We start from the raw sequence: 14,116 nt of genomic DNA on the forward strand, positions 1-14,116 counted from the left end.
AAACGCGTTTGAAAAAGTTTTTTCCGCAAAAACCGTGTGACAAAAAAAGTTGCAATGACCGCCATTTTATTCCCTAGAGTGTCTGTTAAAGAAAAAACATATAATGTGAAAGAAGTGCCAGAATAGGCCTGGTATGGAAGTAGTTAAAAGACTATATAGCTCCTATTTAATGATTTCCCTTTTTTCTCCAAGTCCATTTCAATGTGCCATCCTCTGCATCATTTTTAACACAAATTTCTAGATAAAGCACATGACAATGAATGTGTTTAAAAACACAAAAGTGTGAATAGATCAATAGAGAGGTATTATGTACAAAAATAATGATGATTAACGTTTCTGTTGAGCCAGGAATGTTTTCATATATTTGCTATCTGTGTTTTTCTTTTGCTCAAGCTCCTAATGTTTTTACTTTGCTATAGGACTTATGGAATTCTCTCCAGTTGAGGTGAATGGTATCTCCCCCAGTCCTCGAAGGTAAGGAAAACTTGGTAATGCTGCCTGGCCTTATCTGTCAGCGTTAACCCCCCCATATGAAAATATCTCAACAAGCTAACTGCCTTTCCTATTGCAATCACATTTCCATTTTTGGGTTACATGCAATGAAGGAACTAATTGTTATGGGCAACATGTGGAAATGTATGTACAAAAACTGAGCAAAAAATGTATCTCCTAGAACCAAAGATGTTACAACTGCTAGATTCAGCAAGGAATCTTTAACGTTTCTGTGAATCTGCCCAATGGAGGTTTTTGTGCAGATTTCTGTATACTTAAGTTTTTATGTATCACATAACAAACAACAATTTTGATGTATAATAGTTACTTCATGGTTGTAGCTGTCTGATAAGAAAGGGACAAACGAAAAACACACTGCTATTCACAAATGGATTGTGAGCTAAATCCAAACAAAATGTATGTACCTGAATAGGTTTCTAGTTTATTTGGATCCTTTACCAGTTCATGTTTGTTCTTCATATTGTTAATATGATGTCAATATTTATACCACATTTTAAATGCACATTTAAAGTAGTATTGTCCCTATCCTTAACCAGGTTCCGACCAACGCACACCGATGTACGTCGGCAGAATGGCATGGACAGGCATATTGGCGTACAGGTACGTCCAATCTTTAATGCCGCCCTGCCATTGGGAGCGCGCCGGCGCACTTGCATGCCGGTCGGGCCCCGGGGGGTCCGGTCGCCGCGGTTCCCGTGGCCTCGATCGCCCACGATCGTCTCACGGGGCGGCTGAACGAGGAAATGCTGTTGTAAACAGCATTCCCCGTTCTGCCTAGCAACTAGTGACGCTGATCTCTGCTCCATGTGATTGGAGCAGAGATCAGTGTTCACTAAATTAAAGCCCAGCCCCCTACAGTTAGTAACACACCCCTAGGAACACTTAACCCCTACACTGCCACCCACTGGTTAACCCCTTCACTGCCAGTGTCATTTACATAGGAATCACTGCATTTATATAGCAGTGATTGCTGTATAAATGACAATGGTCCCAAAAATTTGTCAAAAATGTCCGATGTGTCCGCCATAATGTAGCAGTCACAATAAAAATCGCTGATCGCCGCCATTACTAGTAAAAAAAAAAAAAATATTAATAAAAATGCCATAAAACGATCCCCTATTTTGTAAACTATAACTTTGGCGCAAACCAATCAATCGCTTATTGTGATTTATTTTTATTTATTTTTTTACCAAAAATATGTAGAATACATATCGGCCTAAACTGAGGGAAAAAAATGTTTTTTTTTTATATGATATTTATTATAACAAAAAGTAAAAAATAATGCATTTTTTTTCAAAATTGTCGCTCTATTTTTGTTTATAGCGCAAAAAATAAAAACCGCAGGGGTGATCACATACCACCAAAAGAAATCTCTATTTGTGGGGAAAAAAAGGACATCAATTTTGTTTGGGAGCCACGTCGCATGACTGCGCAATTGTCAGTTAAAGCGACACAGTGCCGTATCGCAAAAAGTGGTCTGGTCTTTGACCAGCAAAATGGTCCGGGCTGAAGTCGTCAAAGTGGATGTAAACCCACCGCTCACCCAGTATAAACGAATGGCACAATATTAATCTGTGCATAGATGCAAAACTCCTGCATGTACCCTTGCCTTTTCCTCTGTAAACTCCTTCAGCTGTAGAAGTCCCTCAAAGCTCCTGAATCGGTGGACGGGTCTCCCTGCTGGCATTTGAGGGGCGGGGTCGTGCCTCCCTGCTCACTTCTACACTCTCCTACTCTTTCTGCTACTGTTTTGGGAGCTGACTGCACCATGTAAATCCTCCTTAGTCCCGCTGATCTTCTGCTGATCTCGTGGATTATGTCCCATGATGAGTACCATCCAGTCAAAACTCAGGAAAGGTATCACATGATTTCAGCATGCCCACTCATGCTGAGGTGGGGTGCAGCCAATCCTTGGAGAGCTTGAGAAGAAAGGAGGAGGGATGTGAAGCTGGAATTGTAAACTCGCTCTCTGCTCTCATGCTATGCATGAGATAAAGAAATTAGATGTCAGTCACAGCAGTGAGGGATGTGTTGACACACATTTATCTGTGTGTCGTTTTTTTATCTTAGTAAAAAAAGAGAATTGCTCAGAGCAGGATTAACTCTTTGTGGTAAGACTGGGCACAGATGACTTGACATCCTCTACTGTACCAGGTAGATGTCTTCATTAAAAAATATTTTTTTCAGGTTTACATCCACTTTAAGATGGGATCATCTAAATGTTATATTTTGAAATCATAGTTGAAAGAATTCTAATGTATCTGTCAGTGTTCCTGTTCTTAATGCATCGTACAGAAAGGGGTAGACACAATGCATAAATGGGTTTGTGCAGTTACCTGCTTTAGTTTTGATATTTCCTTTTGTATAAAGACCTTAAAGTAGTTGAAAAAGGCAGAATTTTTTTATGTTAATGCATTGTATGCATTAAGATAAAAAGCCTTCTGTGTGCAGCAGCCCTTCTAAAACTTACTTGAGCCCCATCTCGTTCCAGCGATGTTGTATGAGAGACACTGCTGCCTGGGAGAGGGGACGGGGCCGGGCTGCGGCTTGGTATCTGACTGGACACAGGGAGCTGCGACTCGGCTGCCCCTATAGCAAGCTGCTTGCTATGGGGGCACTCAACAGGAGACTTTAGTATGTCTTTAAAGCAGAATTCAGGCCTAACTCTAACTGAGCTTAAAACTGCTCCCATCCACCTTCTAACTTATATTCTAACTGACCTGTAGAAGGAAGATACTTATACTTGCCTATTCTCAAAACACTCTGGTCTGGTCACATGATCTTCTCAGTGGGTGGCTTTAATGGATGGAATGCCTGGGCTGTGACATCACTCATAGGCTTACTTTGGCTGCTGGAGCCGATCACATGACTGGAGCATCCTGAGAAAAGGTAATTGGAAGCATCTAAAATTTAAATAAGCACATCACCAAAATGAATAGAATGAATGAATAATTGTCCAAAGTGAAAAAACAACATGAAAAAAACTTAAATTCATGATTAGACATAAAGTGCAAAGGTGCATGAAAAAAACAAAATATAAAAGTGTCTTAAAACATCCCATTTCAAGGGAACTGTGCAGTGTCAAAACCTGTTCAACATCAGCTGGGAACTAGCATCTTATGTAAAAGGTGTTGGACTCGCAGTGTAGTTTGTAGAAAAAACTGTTTAAAAGAAAAAAAAAAGCTCAGCGAAGAATGTAGCTAATATGTTGTAGTATTTATTTGGTAAATGTAGAAGTACATGTACAAAAAGGCCACAATGTTTTGTGCTCAAACACATTGTCTAAGGGATCTGCCTATGTGTTTGACCACGAAATGCGTCGGGAAGGGTCCTATACACTGATATTATTGCTGCCGCGACCTTGTGGCAGGAGAATTGTGTTTTTTTTTTTTTTCCTTGCATTAAATACAATTTTTTTTTATACCCTTTTTGTACATGTACTTGTCACGTACCTAATGGTTTTGAGCCCGAATTGCAGAGGAGAGCCTCCCTTACGGCTCCCACTACCGGTTCCCTGGTAAGGTAACAGGAGACACAGGAGTAAGGAGGGGCACAGGTGCCTGGCAGGATCAATAGACCGGAAGGGATGAACAGATTGGGTCAGCTTGGCCGACCGGAACAGCTCAGCAGATTGGATCAGCTTGGCCGACCGGGTCAGCTCAGCAAACTGGATCAGCTTGGCCGACCGGGTCGGGTATCAGGCTGGAAGCGAGGTACAAGGGAGCAGGCAGAAGAGTAGTCACAGACAGGCCAAGGTCAGGTATCGGGCTGGCAGCAATGTACAAGGGAGCTGGCAGGAGAGTAGTCAGACAGGCCGGGGTCGGGTGCAGGCAGATAACAGGTAGGTAGATAACAGACAAGCCGGGTCTAAATCACAGGTAAGTACTTCAGATCAGGTTCTCGGGCACACAACGCTGTAGAGCAGACAGCGGGGACCGTCTGTGACAGAGGCTTAAATAGCCTGTCTGGCGCCAACAGGGGTGCGTGTCCGCGGGCGTGAGCCAGAGGGCCTGGGGTGCAGATTTCTGGCAGGATCTCCATGACAGTACTCCTGCATTTACCCAATAAATACACTTATTTGATTTTATATTGTTTGAGGATTGTATAGTCACCTTTTTATGTACTAAGGAAAGTGTTTTTATTTTTTTATTTTTTTAAACAAGTTACCAAGTTACTTTATTTACTTTAATTTTGTAAATGATTTATATATCTGTATAAACTGATCACACATTTTTTTTTTTTTTTTTTTCAGTTGGCATTCAGCTGCGTCTGTGTCTGATATTTCTTTCCTAATCTATGGAGGCTATGATGGGAATCAGGCTTTAACTGACACCCATATGTTTAATACAGGTACAAATGTGACTTGTTTTTACTTTGACCTAATTTACAGTTTTTGGCTGTTGCTACTGAAGGGCTTAGAATGAGCCTGTTGGCCATTTTAAACGTTTGCCTACCAGCACATACTGGTATTGTAAGCTGGACAAATCTCTTCTGTGTGCCTACACTTTGCTGGGGCCTGGCTTCAGGCATACAGATCATCAACTGCTTGTTTCCCAGTATGATGAGAGTGTGCTTTTGAGCAACTGAGGTATTGAATTGGGCATGGGAATTGAAAGGTAAAATAAGAATTGTTTCCCATCTAACCACGCTAACAGGCATCATGGGGGGCATCCTGTAGGACAGGACTTTTGCAAGTCAAAAATGGCTGATAGTCACTTCCACGTTGGGGGGGGGGGGGGGGGGATGGAGAGATTTTTATTGAGCTCAATACTAACACAGCATAATATAACCTAACAGAACAAGTCAATTGTTCATGACCCATTATCAAGAACAAGGGGAAGAAAAATTTAAGAACGTACACTGCCTTGAGGAGGAGCAAAACGCAATGGACATACCTAGCCTTTTGGAAACCATATGGAGGCATATAGGTCAAAGTTATATACAATTTTTCAGCCGCGGGCAGGTGTTTTGCACAGAGCAGCCTGGATCCTCCTCTTCTCGGGTCCCTCTTATCCTGGCCCCTCCCTCCTGATGAGTGCCCCTACAGCAAGCAGCTTGCTATGGGGGCACCCGAGCCGAGTCACAGCTCCGTGTGTCCATTTAGACATGGACCTGCGGCCTGCCCCCTTTCTTTCCTCATTGGTTGACTGACTTTGACAGCAGCTGGAGCCAATGGCGCTGTGCTGCTGTCTCAGCCAGTAAGGAGGGGAGTCCCGGGCAGCCTAGACACTCCTACAACATTGCTGGAACTAGATGGGGCTCAGGTAAGTATATTTGCGGAGGGGCTGATGGACACAGAAGGCTTTTTATCTTAATGCATAGAATGCATTAAGATAACAAAAAAAACGTATGCCTTTACAATCGCTTGAAACACACATTTAGCTGTTTCGGCTATTGGTCCTATATTTTGTTTTATTTGTAGGATCATCCTCTATGTAAATGTAATTACTTTTTTATGTGTCAGGGTGGAGTTCACCTCCACCAACCATAGTTCAAATGATGGAGTAGTTGCCTACATCCAGGTCTGCTGATAGGGTCACTTCAAATACTTATTTGCTTTTAGTTCATTTGCAGCACATTGGAAAAAAATGTGCTACAAATTAGATGATTAAAAATTATGTTAGAGACCTAGTCATTGGAAAAAAAAACAACTGCTGCGGGTTTAAAGTGCACCTTATCTGCAGTAACCACCCACACCCTCAAATGAAATTTTGGGCCTCTTTGACCAGCAAAGCTCCAAAATGTCCAAATAGAACCTGAGTTTGCCTTTTCCTTCTGCCCCCACAGATTTTTTATTTTTTTTGCCCATTAGGCAAAAGAACTGTACAGAAGGCAGGCAGAGGCTTGCAAGCTCTGATGCTATCAAGAAGTATGAGAGCTTTGCCCTTTCAGCTGTAGGAACAAAATTATATGGGACTGCTTGCATGTTATACTTATAGTAGTTTTTTTGTAGATTTTCCATGTTCTGTCCTTTGTGAAAAGTACACATTCAATTTGGTGGGAGAACCTTTGATAAAAGCTGAACAATAATCTGCATAAAACTACTGCATCACATTTCTAAAGTACATATGCAACATAAAAATAGTTTAACTGTTGCAACCCATCAAATAAAATTTGATTTGTAGCTAGTTATTGCATGACATTTTGTCTTGCTGCCAGTTGACTGAAAATGAACAAAGTTTGGGTTACATCTCACAACTCTTTGAGCTTATGCATGAAACCTTAGGTTCAGTAACAGAATCGCCAAAATGTGTTTGCCGCCATTGACCGAACCCTTCGTGTGTCTATTCTGTTGTGGGCTGTGAATGCATATCTTAATCTTATTTCCAAATTGGCTATTGTACAGTGAAATAGTACATTGTATCGAATTGGGAAATATTACATAATTAACCACTTCAGATCCGCGCTATTGCCAAATGACGGCATTAGCGCGGACCTACATTTCCAGGACTACGTCTATTGACGTCGTCCTGGTTACGAGCGGCCTGCGCGCCCCCTGAGGGGCGCGCGCGGCGCGCTCTGTGATCGGCGAGTCCGTGAGACTCGCCTGATCACCGATCCGTGTAAGGGGTCGATCCCGACCCCTTATCACGTGATCAGCTGTCAGCCAATGACAGCTGATCATGTGATAGAACGGAGCCGGTAATCGGCTATTATTCCTCCTCGCGCTGACAGCGCGAGGAGAGAAAAAAAAAGCCGATCACCGGCGGCCATGATCGGGACATCAGTCCCGATCACGGCCATCAATACAAGGGACCACCTGCCTGTGCCCACCTGCCTCCCGCAGTGCCATCCTGAAGTAAAATAAAAGAAAAAGTAAGTGCCCCCCGTCAGTGCCCCCTGTCAGTGCCCACAGTGCCACCCACAGTGCCACCCACAGTGCCACCCCACAGTGCCACCCAATCTGCCTCAAAGGTGCTGCACCCCAGTGCCGCCCATCAGTGCCCAGCAGTGCCGCCCATCAGTGCCCAGCAGTGCCGCCCATCAGTGCCCAGCAGTGCCACCTATCAGAGCCACCTATCAGTGCCACCTATCAGTGCCCATCAGTCCCATCTATCTGTGGTACCTATCAGTGCCCATCCGTGCCACCCATCCGTGCCACTTATCCGTGCCACCCATCCGTGCCATCTTATCTGTGCCCATCTTTGCCCATCAGTGCCGCCTTATCTGTGCCCATCGGTGCCGCCTTATCTGTGCCTATTAGTGCCGCCTTAACTATGCCTATCAGTGCCCACCAGTGCAGCCCATCAGTGCCCACCAATGCAGCCCATCAGTGCCCACCAATGCAGCCCATCAGTGCCCACCAATGCAGCCTATCAGTGCCGCCTAATCAGCGCACTTCAATGAAGGAGAAAAATGACCCGTTTGCAAAATTTTATAACAAACTATTAAAACATGATTTATTTTTATTTTTTTTTTGCATCTTTTTTTGTTTGTTTAGCAAAAAATAAAACTCCGAGCTGTAACTAAATACCACCAAAAGAAAGCTCTATTTGTGGGAAAAAAATGATAAAAATTTCATTTGGGTACAGTGTTGTATGCCCGCGCAATTGTCACTCAAAGTGCATCAGCGCTGAAAGCTGAAAATTGGTCTGGGACTGAGGGGGGTTTAAGTGCCCAGTAAGCAAGTGGTTAAAATGTTTTTAAGGTTTCTTTTTCTCTTACAGTAACAAAGACTTGGACTGCTTTAGTTCACAAATCATTGCCTCGTTCACCCCGTGCAGGGTACGCTATGCTCACCCTCCCTGCTGTGCAAGAGGAAAGTAAGGATTGCAGTCCTCAGGAATTGCTGATCTTTGGTGGAGGAGACAACGAGGGGCAGTTCTACTCTGATACTGTCAGACTGCAGATAACCGATATTGTGAATTTGTAGAGTTCTGACTTCTCTTCTGTTTATAAATCTTTTGACTTTTTATTTTGTATATAAATGTGAATTGTGATTTGTATAGAATTTTAATAAAATCTGACTTGCTTAAAGTGGTAGTAAAATCGCTACTGAAATAAAAATTCAGTGGGCCCTCTGCAGGCTAGGGTCAAGTCATAATGTACTCGTATGCACTGCATACTAGCACATTTTGATACTTGCCTGTAAAGTGGATCCCTCCGATGCAGCGTTGTCATGGATTCCCGGTGCCGTCATCTTCACTTGCTCTTCCTTCCGGGTTTGCGGGCTTCGGCTGTGTGAGTGGCCAGAGCCACGGTAGATCGGGTGCCCTTGGCTTCAGCACGAAGCTCTTGAAATACGACACAAATATGCCATCCCTTCAGAGCTCATGCGATGGTGACATCACTGGCAGCATCGCTTGTGAATATCTCCTATACAGTGTAAGTTTAGGAGATATGTACTGTACATATAAGTAAGCTTTATTATCTGTAGCTACAAGTTCAAAAGTTTCGTTTTCTTCCACATTAAAAATAATATACTGTAGGTAGTCCTATTTAACAGAAAAACTTATGTATACAGTAAAACGTTCAAATGGGGGATAAAAAGCATCTTTTAAGTGTGTTAGCAGAGCTTGTTTCATTTGGTTGTACATTTTGAATTCTACATGCTTGTTTCACTGTAAAGAGAGTTTTATACAATTATGAGTAGTTAGAAATCAGTTTTACATATTCTTTAAATTTGTTCTTTGTGTCTTAAGACTGCCTAGTTGTTATTTCTGTCATACGAATGCTATCAAATACAAGTATTTGTTAATAGCACTGCTTTTTTTCTTTGTCTCTTTTACTGGATCATGTTATTTTGGTGCAGGTTTGTCTATAGTACTAACACCAAATTTAACACACCTGCTCCCCATTCACACATGAGACCTTCTAACACTGACAGATGATACCGGGGTGGGAAAATGGCTAATTGAGCCCAATTTGGAAATTTTAACTTAGGGGTGTACTCACTTTTATTGCCAACGGTTTAGACATTAACCACTTGCCGACCAGGCCATGGCCGAAAGACGGCTACAGAGCGGTCGGCTTATTCTGGGAGGGCGTCCATGGATGTCCTCCCGGAATGTTGAACTTGCGCGCCCACTGGGGAGCGCTCTCGGAGATATCCATGACCGCCGGGTCTGGAAAACCCAGCACATCACGTTAAATGGCCGCTGGTAGCGGCTGCTTACCACTTGATCGCTTTGTCAAATGACGGAGCGATCACTTGTCATCTCATGACGCCGGTTCCTCTCCCCCCCCCCCCCCCCCCGTACCGATCTGTACAGTACCAGGGGAGTGGGGGAGAGATTGCTTGCTGTGGGCTGGATCTGTAGTGCCCACAGCACTGCTCAGTGCCAATACTCTGCAATAAATTTTAACAGAAACAAATAATTTTATTTTTTACCCGAATTTTGTCTTTTTTGATTTATAGCGCAAAAAAATAAAAAACGCATCAATGATTAAATAGCACCAAAAGAATGCTCTATTTGTGTGGAAAATGTGTTGTGCGGTAATTTGACTGTAGCTACGATCTTACAGTAGATTTTTCTCATAACATGCATCATTATTTTTCCATCTATGATTTCCATGACTGGAGCCTGTAGGAACACAGTCTGCACAGTCTGCAGCGCTGAGAGCAACATTCCTATAGATGGCTTATTTCTATGATATAAAACACTTTCCCATTTTACTGGTCCTGACCTGGTTTTGAAAGTGCAAAAAAGCTTACAGTATATAAGATGTTTATCTCTAATATTGAGAAACAATTGGTGACTTGGTTTACACTGTTGCAATCTGATTTTGTTCCAACTTTCAGTGATTTTATGCAGTGCTACTTGGATGTGGTTTGCATATTCTATGGGGACAAAACTGCATCGGAATCGCACCAAAGTAGTGCAGGAGCCTTTTACAAAACCACTATGTGCTGAGTTGCATTGATTTCTACGGACAGCAATGTGATATCATGCAATTCTGTGCAACTCAAGTAGCGTCTGAAATGCCACCAGGCCTCAATCTGGTTTTTCTTTGTTTGTGTTCATTAGATGTGCAACAAAGTTGATAATTCTCTCCCAAAGTTTTTAAAGGAGAAGTACACCCAAAGCTCACTTGTGCTGTACTTCTTCAGTGGGTCACAGGAGTGCAATTAATTTTGCACTCCTGTAATCCAGTTTTAGCAGATAGTGGGCTGAATCCCCTGTCTGGTGACGTCACCGAATGGGTCCAGGCTCGAGCATCATCACGATCATAGCGTCAGGATCCGCCTGGATTCCTGGACCAGCACTTGGCTCAGGCTCTCAGCGACCCGCTGAGAAACCTGAGCTGGCTGCTCCCACCCCTTCCACAGCCCAGCGCTCCAGTGAGCGAGGGGGGATAGAGCAGAAAGCCGCTGACTGATAGCTTGGTTCTCACAGCTCCATATGCAGAGAGCTGCTATCAGTGGTATTTGATCGCTCTGTTCTGAGTGTTAGAGGCGATGGGGGGACCGATGATACATCCACCTAGGTAAGTATGATACAAAAAAAAATAAAAAATACTCTTTTAATGGACTGGTATAATCTTTGTAAGAAACCACAATGACTTAAAGCCAACAAACTGAAAGTTATAGATGTAAAGATATGCATTTGGCTCTGAATCCATCTCAGTTGAGGGTTCAAACTATATAAATGGCAGATTTTGTTTTATATTAAAACAGTAAAATTGGTAGAAAATTGAATTGGGAAGATACATTGATAAGCCATAAGTTTATGTTGACCCACTTAATATTGAGAAGGTCCCTTTTTGCTGCCAAAACAGCACTGACGCATCAAGGCATGGATGAAATTAGAGCTTTAAAGGTATGCTTTGGTATTTGGCACCAAACTGTCAGTAGCAGATCCTTTAACCACTTCCGGACCGCGCACCACACATATACTGTGGCGGGGCGGCCTGGCTGCGTGAACCGACGTACCTGTACAGTGGATGCACGCAATGTGAATCTACTTTTTTCTATTGAAAAGCCTGTGGAGTGCAAAACACCCAAAAACTTCCACCCGGTGCCAAAAAAAGTGCACACACATAAAGAGTGTACCACTGTCCTCCATGAGGAAGGACCTTACCCTGATCCCCCGGGGTGTTAGGCTCCAGACGGGGACTGAGGTACCATACTAGGTCCATCTGGCCGAAACCAGATGACCACCTTTCTCTGGAAGGTCTGCCGAAACAGACCCACCCAAGTACTCGGTTGGGGAGACCCCCAGAGAGAGAGAGGGCGAACCAAGCCAGAATGCTTATGTCCACCCCCTCCCAAGACTTTCAGGGTTGGCCCGAGGGCCGACACCCTACTCATCACACAGTGACAAAACGTGACACACCAAAAAAAAAAGTGACAAAGGGATACATAAAAAGAAAGTGGGGAGAAGGAAGTGGGAGAGTGAGTGAAAGTGACCATTGTGAGATACAATGGCTGGCCCTCCGGCCAGGAATAAAAATTTCCCCTGGTCCTAGCCAAAAGGCTGGGCCCAAGAGGCAGGTGTGAAAAACGTGTGTTGTGGTGAAGTGACCTTGGTGCCAAACATCAAAGTGATTTCTCACAGTGAAAGCAAGGCACCCCTGAACTGCCACTTCAGGGGCACATCACCACAGGCTTTTCAAAAGCATCCCTGACACACAGCAGCCCCCTCCCCAGGCAGAAAGACATGGAGATCTAGGAGCTTAGTGAGAGCCCTTTGCCATCAGGCCTCACCCTGACTCCCATCACTCCTACCTAATTACATTCAGGAAGTACTGGCCGTTCCCCCCGGTGGGAGAAAGGGGAACCAGCGTTCCCTCCCGAAAAACTGACCAGAGCTAGAAGGCCAGGGTCCCCTCCCTTCGGCGATGACCAGTGGTTCTCCATCCCCATCATAAGGCTTCCCTTTCGGCTACGAACCACTCCAGTTTACCTTCACGCCAGCAGGTTGTGCATAGCAACCGCCACCCCTGCTCCACCTCGCTGCAGAGCAGGGACAGGAGCAAGCGCCACCTCCTGGCAACTGATAAGAACAGATACTACACTTGATCTTAGCCAAAAGGCCGAGATGCGATGTGGATCTAGACTGCATCTGAGCACCACAAACCAAGAACACTATTTAATTAATTTTTAATATTCAAAGCAAACTACCCTATCCATGTTGCAATGTTTTATTATGTTGAGAAATCACCTTGAAAAACACTCCCTTAACATTTCTAGCTGTTGCGATCTTGAGTAAAGGCAAATGATTCATGTAACATTTACTTCCTAGAATCCATCTGCCCTTAGCCAAGCATGCATGCAGGAGAGTAGGCTTAGCTGAGAAAACCCTTCCTCCTGTCCTCCTGAAGACTCCTGATATGTACAGTTAGACAGCATTTTCCTAGGCCAGCCTTTTTTAACCAGGGTGCCTTGAGGTTTCTTCAGGGGGTGCCTACAGTCTGAAGTCGCCAAGCAGACATCTTTTTTTACACCCACTAAGTCTTACATTTCACACTTACTGTTAGCACTTACCTGAGCTGATATCATTAAACATAGTATTTAAAAGTCTGTACCACTGTGTTGATGTTGAATTTTAACCACTTGACAACTGGGCACTTAAACCCCCCTTGTGACCAGACCAATTTTCAGCTTTCAGTACTCTCACACTTTGAATGACAATTACTCAGTCATGTAACACTGTACCCAAATTAATTTTTTGTCCTTTTTTTCCCCACAAAGAGTTTTCTTTTGGTGGTATTTGATCACCTCTGGGGGTTTTTTTTTTTTGCGCTATAAATGAAGAAAGACCAAAAATTTGGGAAAAAAAATTAATTTTTCTTTGTTTCTGTGATAAAATTTTGCAAATTATTAATTTTTCTTCATAAATTTTGGCCACAATTTATACTGCTACATGTCTTTGTGAAAGTTAGTCTACAAGCTGTGGTGCAAATCATACAAAATTGATCACATCTGATGTACTGGTGGCCTATCTCATCAGTTCTTGAGACCAGAACAAGCCAGCAAAGTACAAATACCCCCAAATTACCCCTTTTTTTTCAAAGTAGACATTCCAAGGTATTTAGTAAGAGGCATGGTGAGCTTTTTGATGTTGTCATTTTTTCCCACAATTCTTTGCAAAATGAAGATTTTTTATTATTTGTTATTTCTCTCACATGGCATGTGTATACCACAAATGACACCCCAAAATAAATTCTGCTACTCCTCCTGAGTATTGCGATACCACATGTATGGGACTTTTCCACAGCCTAAGCGACTCAGAGGCCCAACATGCAGGGAGCACCATCAGGTGTTCTAGGAGCATAAATTACACATCTAACTTGTTGACTATCTATTACACTTTTGAAGGCCCTGGAGCACCAGGACAATGACACGTGGCACTGATGACAGATGCCACTAATATGTGGCAGATTACATGTGGCACTGATGACAAATGGCACTGACAGGTGGTACTAATATGTGACACTAATATGGTACTGATGACAGATGGCACTATGTGGCACTGATGACAGATGGCACTTATACGTGGCACTGGGGACAGATGGCACTGACAGGTAGAAGTGGGGACAGATGGCACTTTATTTTCAGGTTTTTAACGGCCACTGCAGCCGTTCATCTCTCCCTCCTCACACGCTGTCTCTGTGTGAAGAGGGAGAGCCAGCGATGAGAGATGATCTCATATGTTTACAT

At 43.5% G+C, this 14,116-nt stretch overlaps 1 protein-coding gene and 1 pseudogene across 1 annotated transcript in view; one reads left to right on the plus strand and one right to left on the minus strand.

Moving 5' to 3' along the window:
* Window positions 1-9,213, plus strand: part of LOC143959416 (kelch domain-containing protein 2-like) — a 56,370-nt gene extending 47,157 nt beyond the window's left edge. Inside the window, exons 9-11 of the mRNA XM_077468058.1 lie at window positions 420-474; window positions 4,766-4,863; window positions 8,181-9,213. Of these exons, the coding sequence (XP_077324184.1) occupies window positions 420-474; window positions 4,766-4,863; window positions 8,181-8,386 (359 nt within the window). The 3' untranslated portion in view covers window positions 8,387-9,213. The remainder of the gene's footprint in view (window positions 1-419; window positions 475-4,765; window positions 4,864-8,180) is intronic.
* A 3,155-nt stretch (window positions 9,214-12,368) lies between these two features.
* LOC143959430 (U2 spliceosomal RNA) lies at window positions 12,369-12,501 on the minus strand (annotated as a pseudogene).
* Window positions 12,502-14,116: the final 1,615 nt, after the last annotated feature.

The sequence above is a fragment of the Lithobates pipiens genome, unplaced genomic scaffold (genome assembly GCF_037356315.1).
Source record: "Lithobates pipiens isolate NorthernLeopardFrog02 unplaced genomic scaffold, aLitPip1_a1.2 Scaffold_74, whole genome shotgun sequence".
Taxonomy (NCBI): domain Eukaryota; kingdom Metazoa; phylum Chordata; class Amphibia; order Anura; family Ranidae; genus Lithobates; species Lithobates pipiens.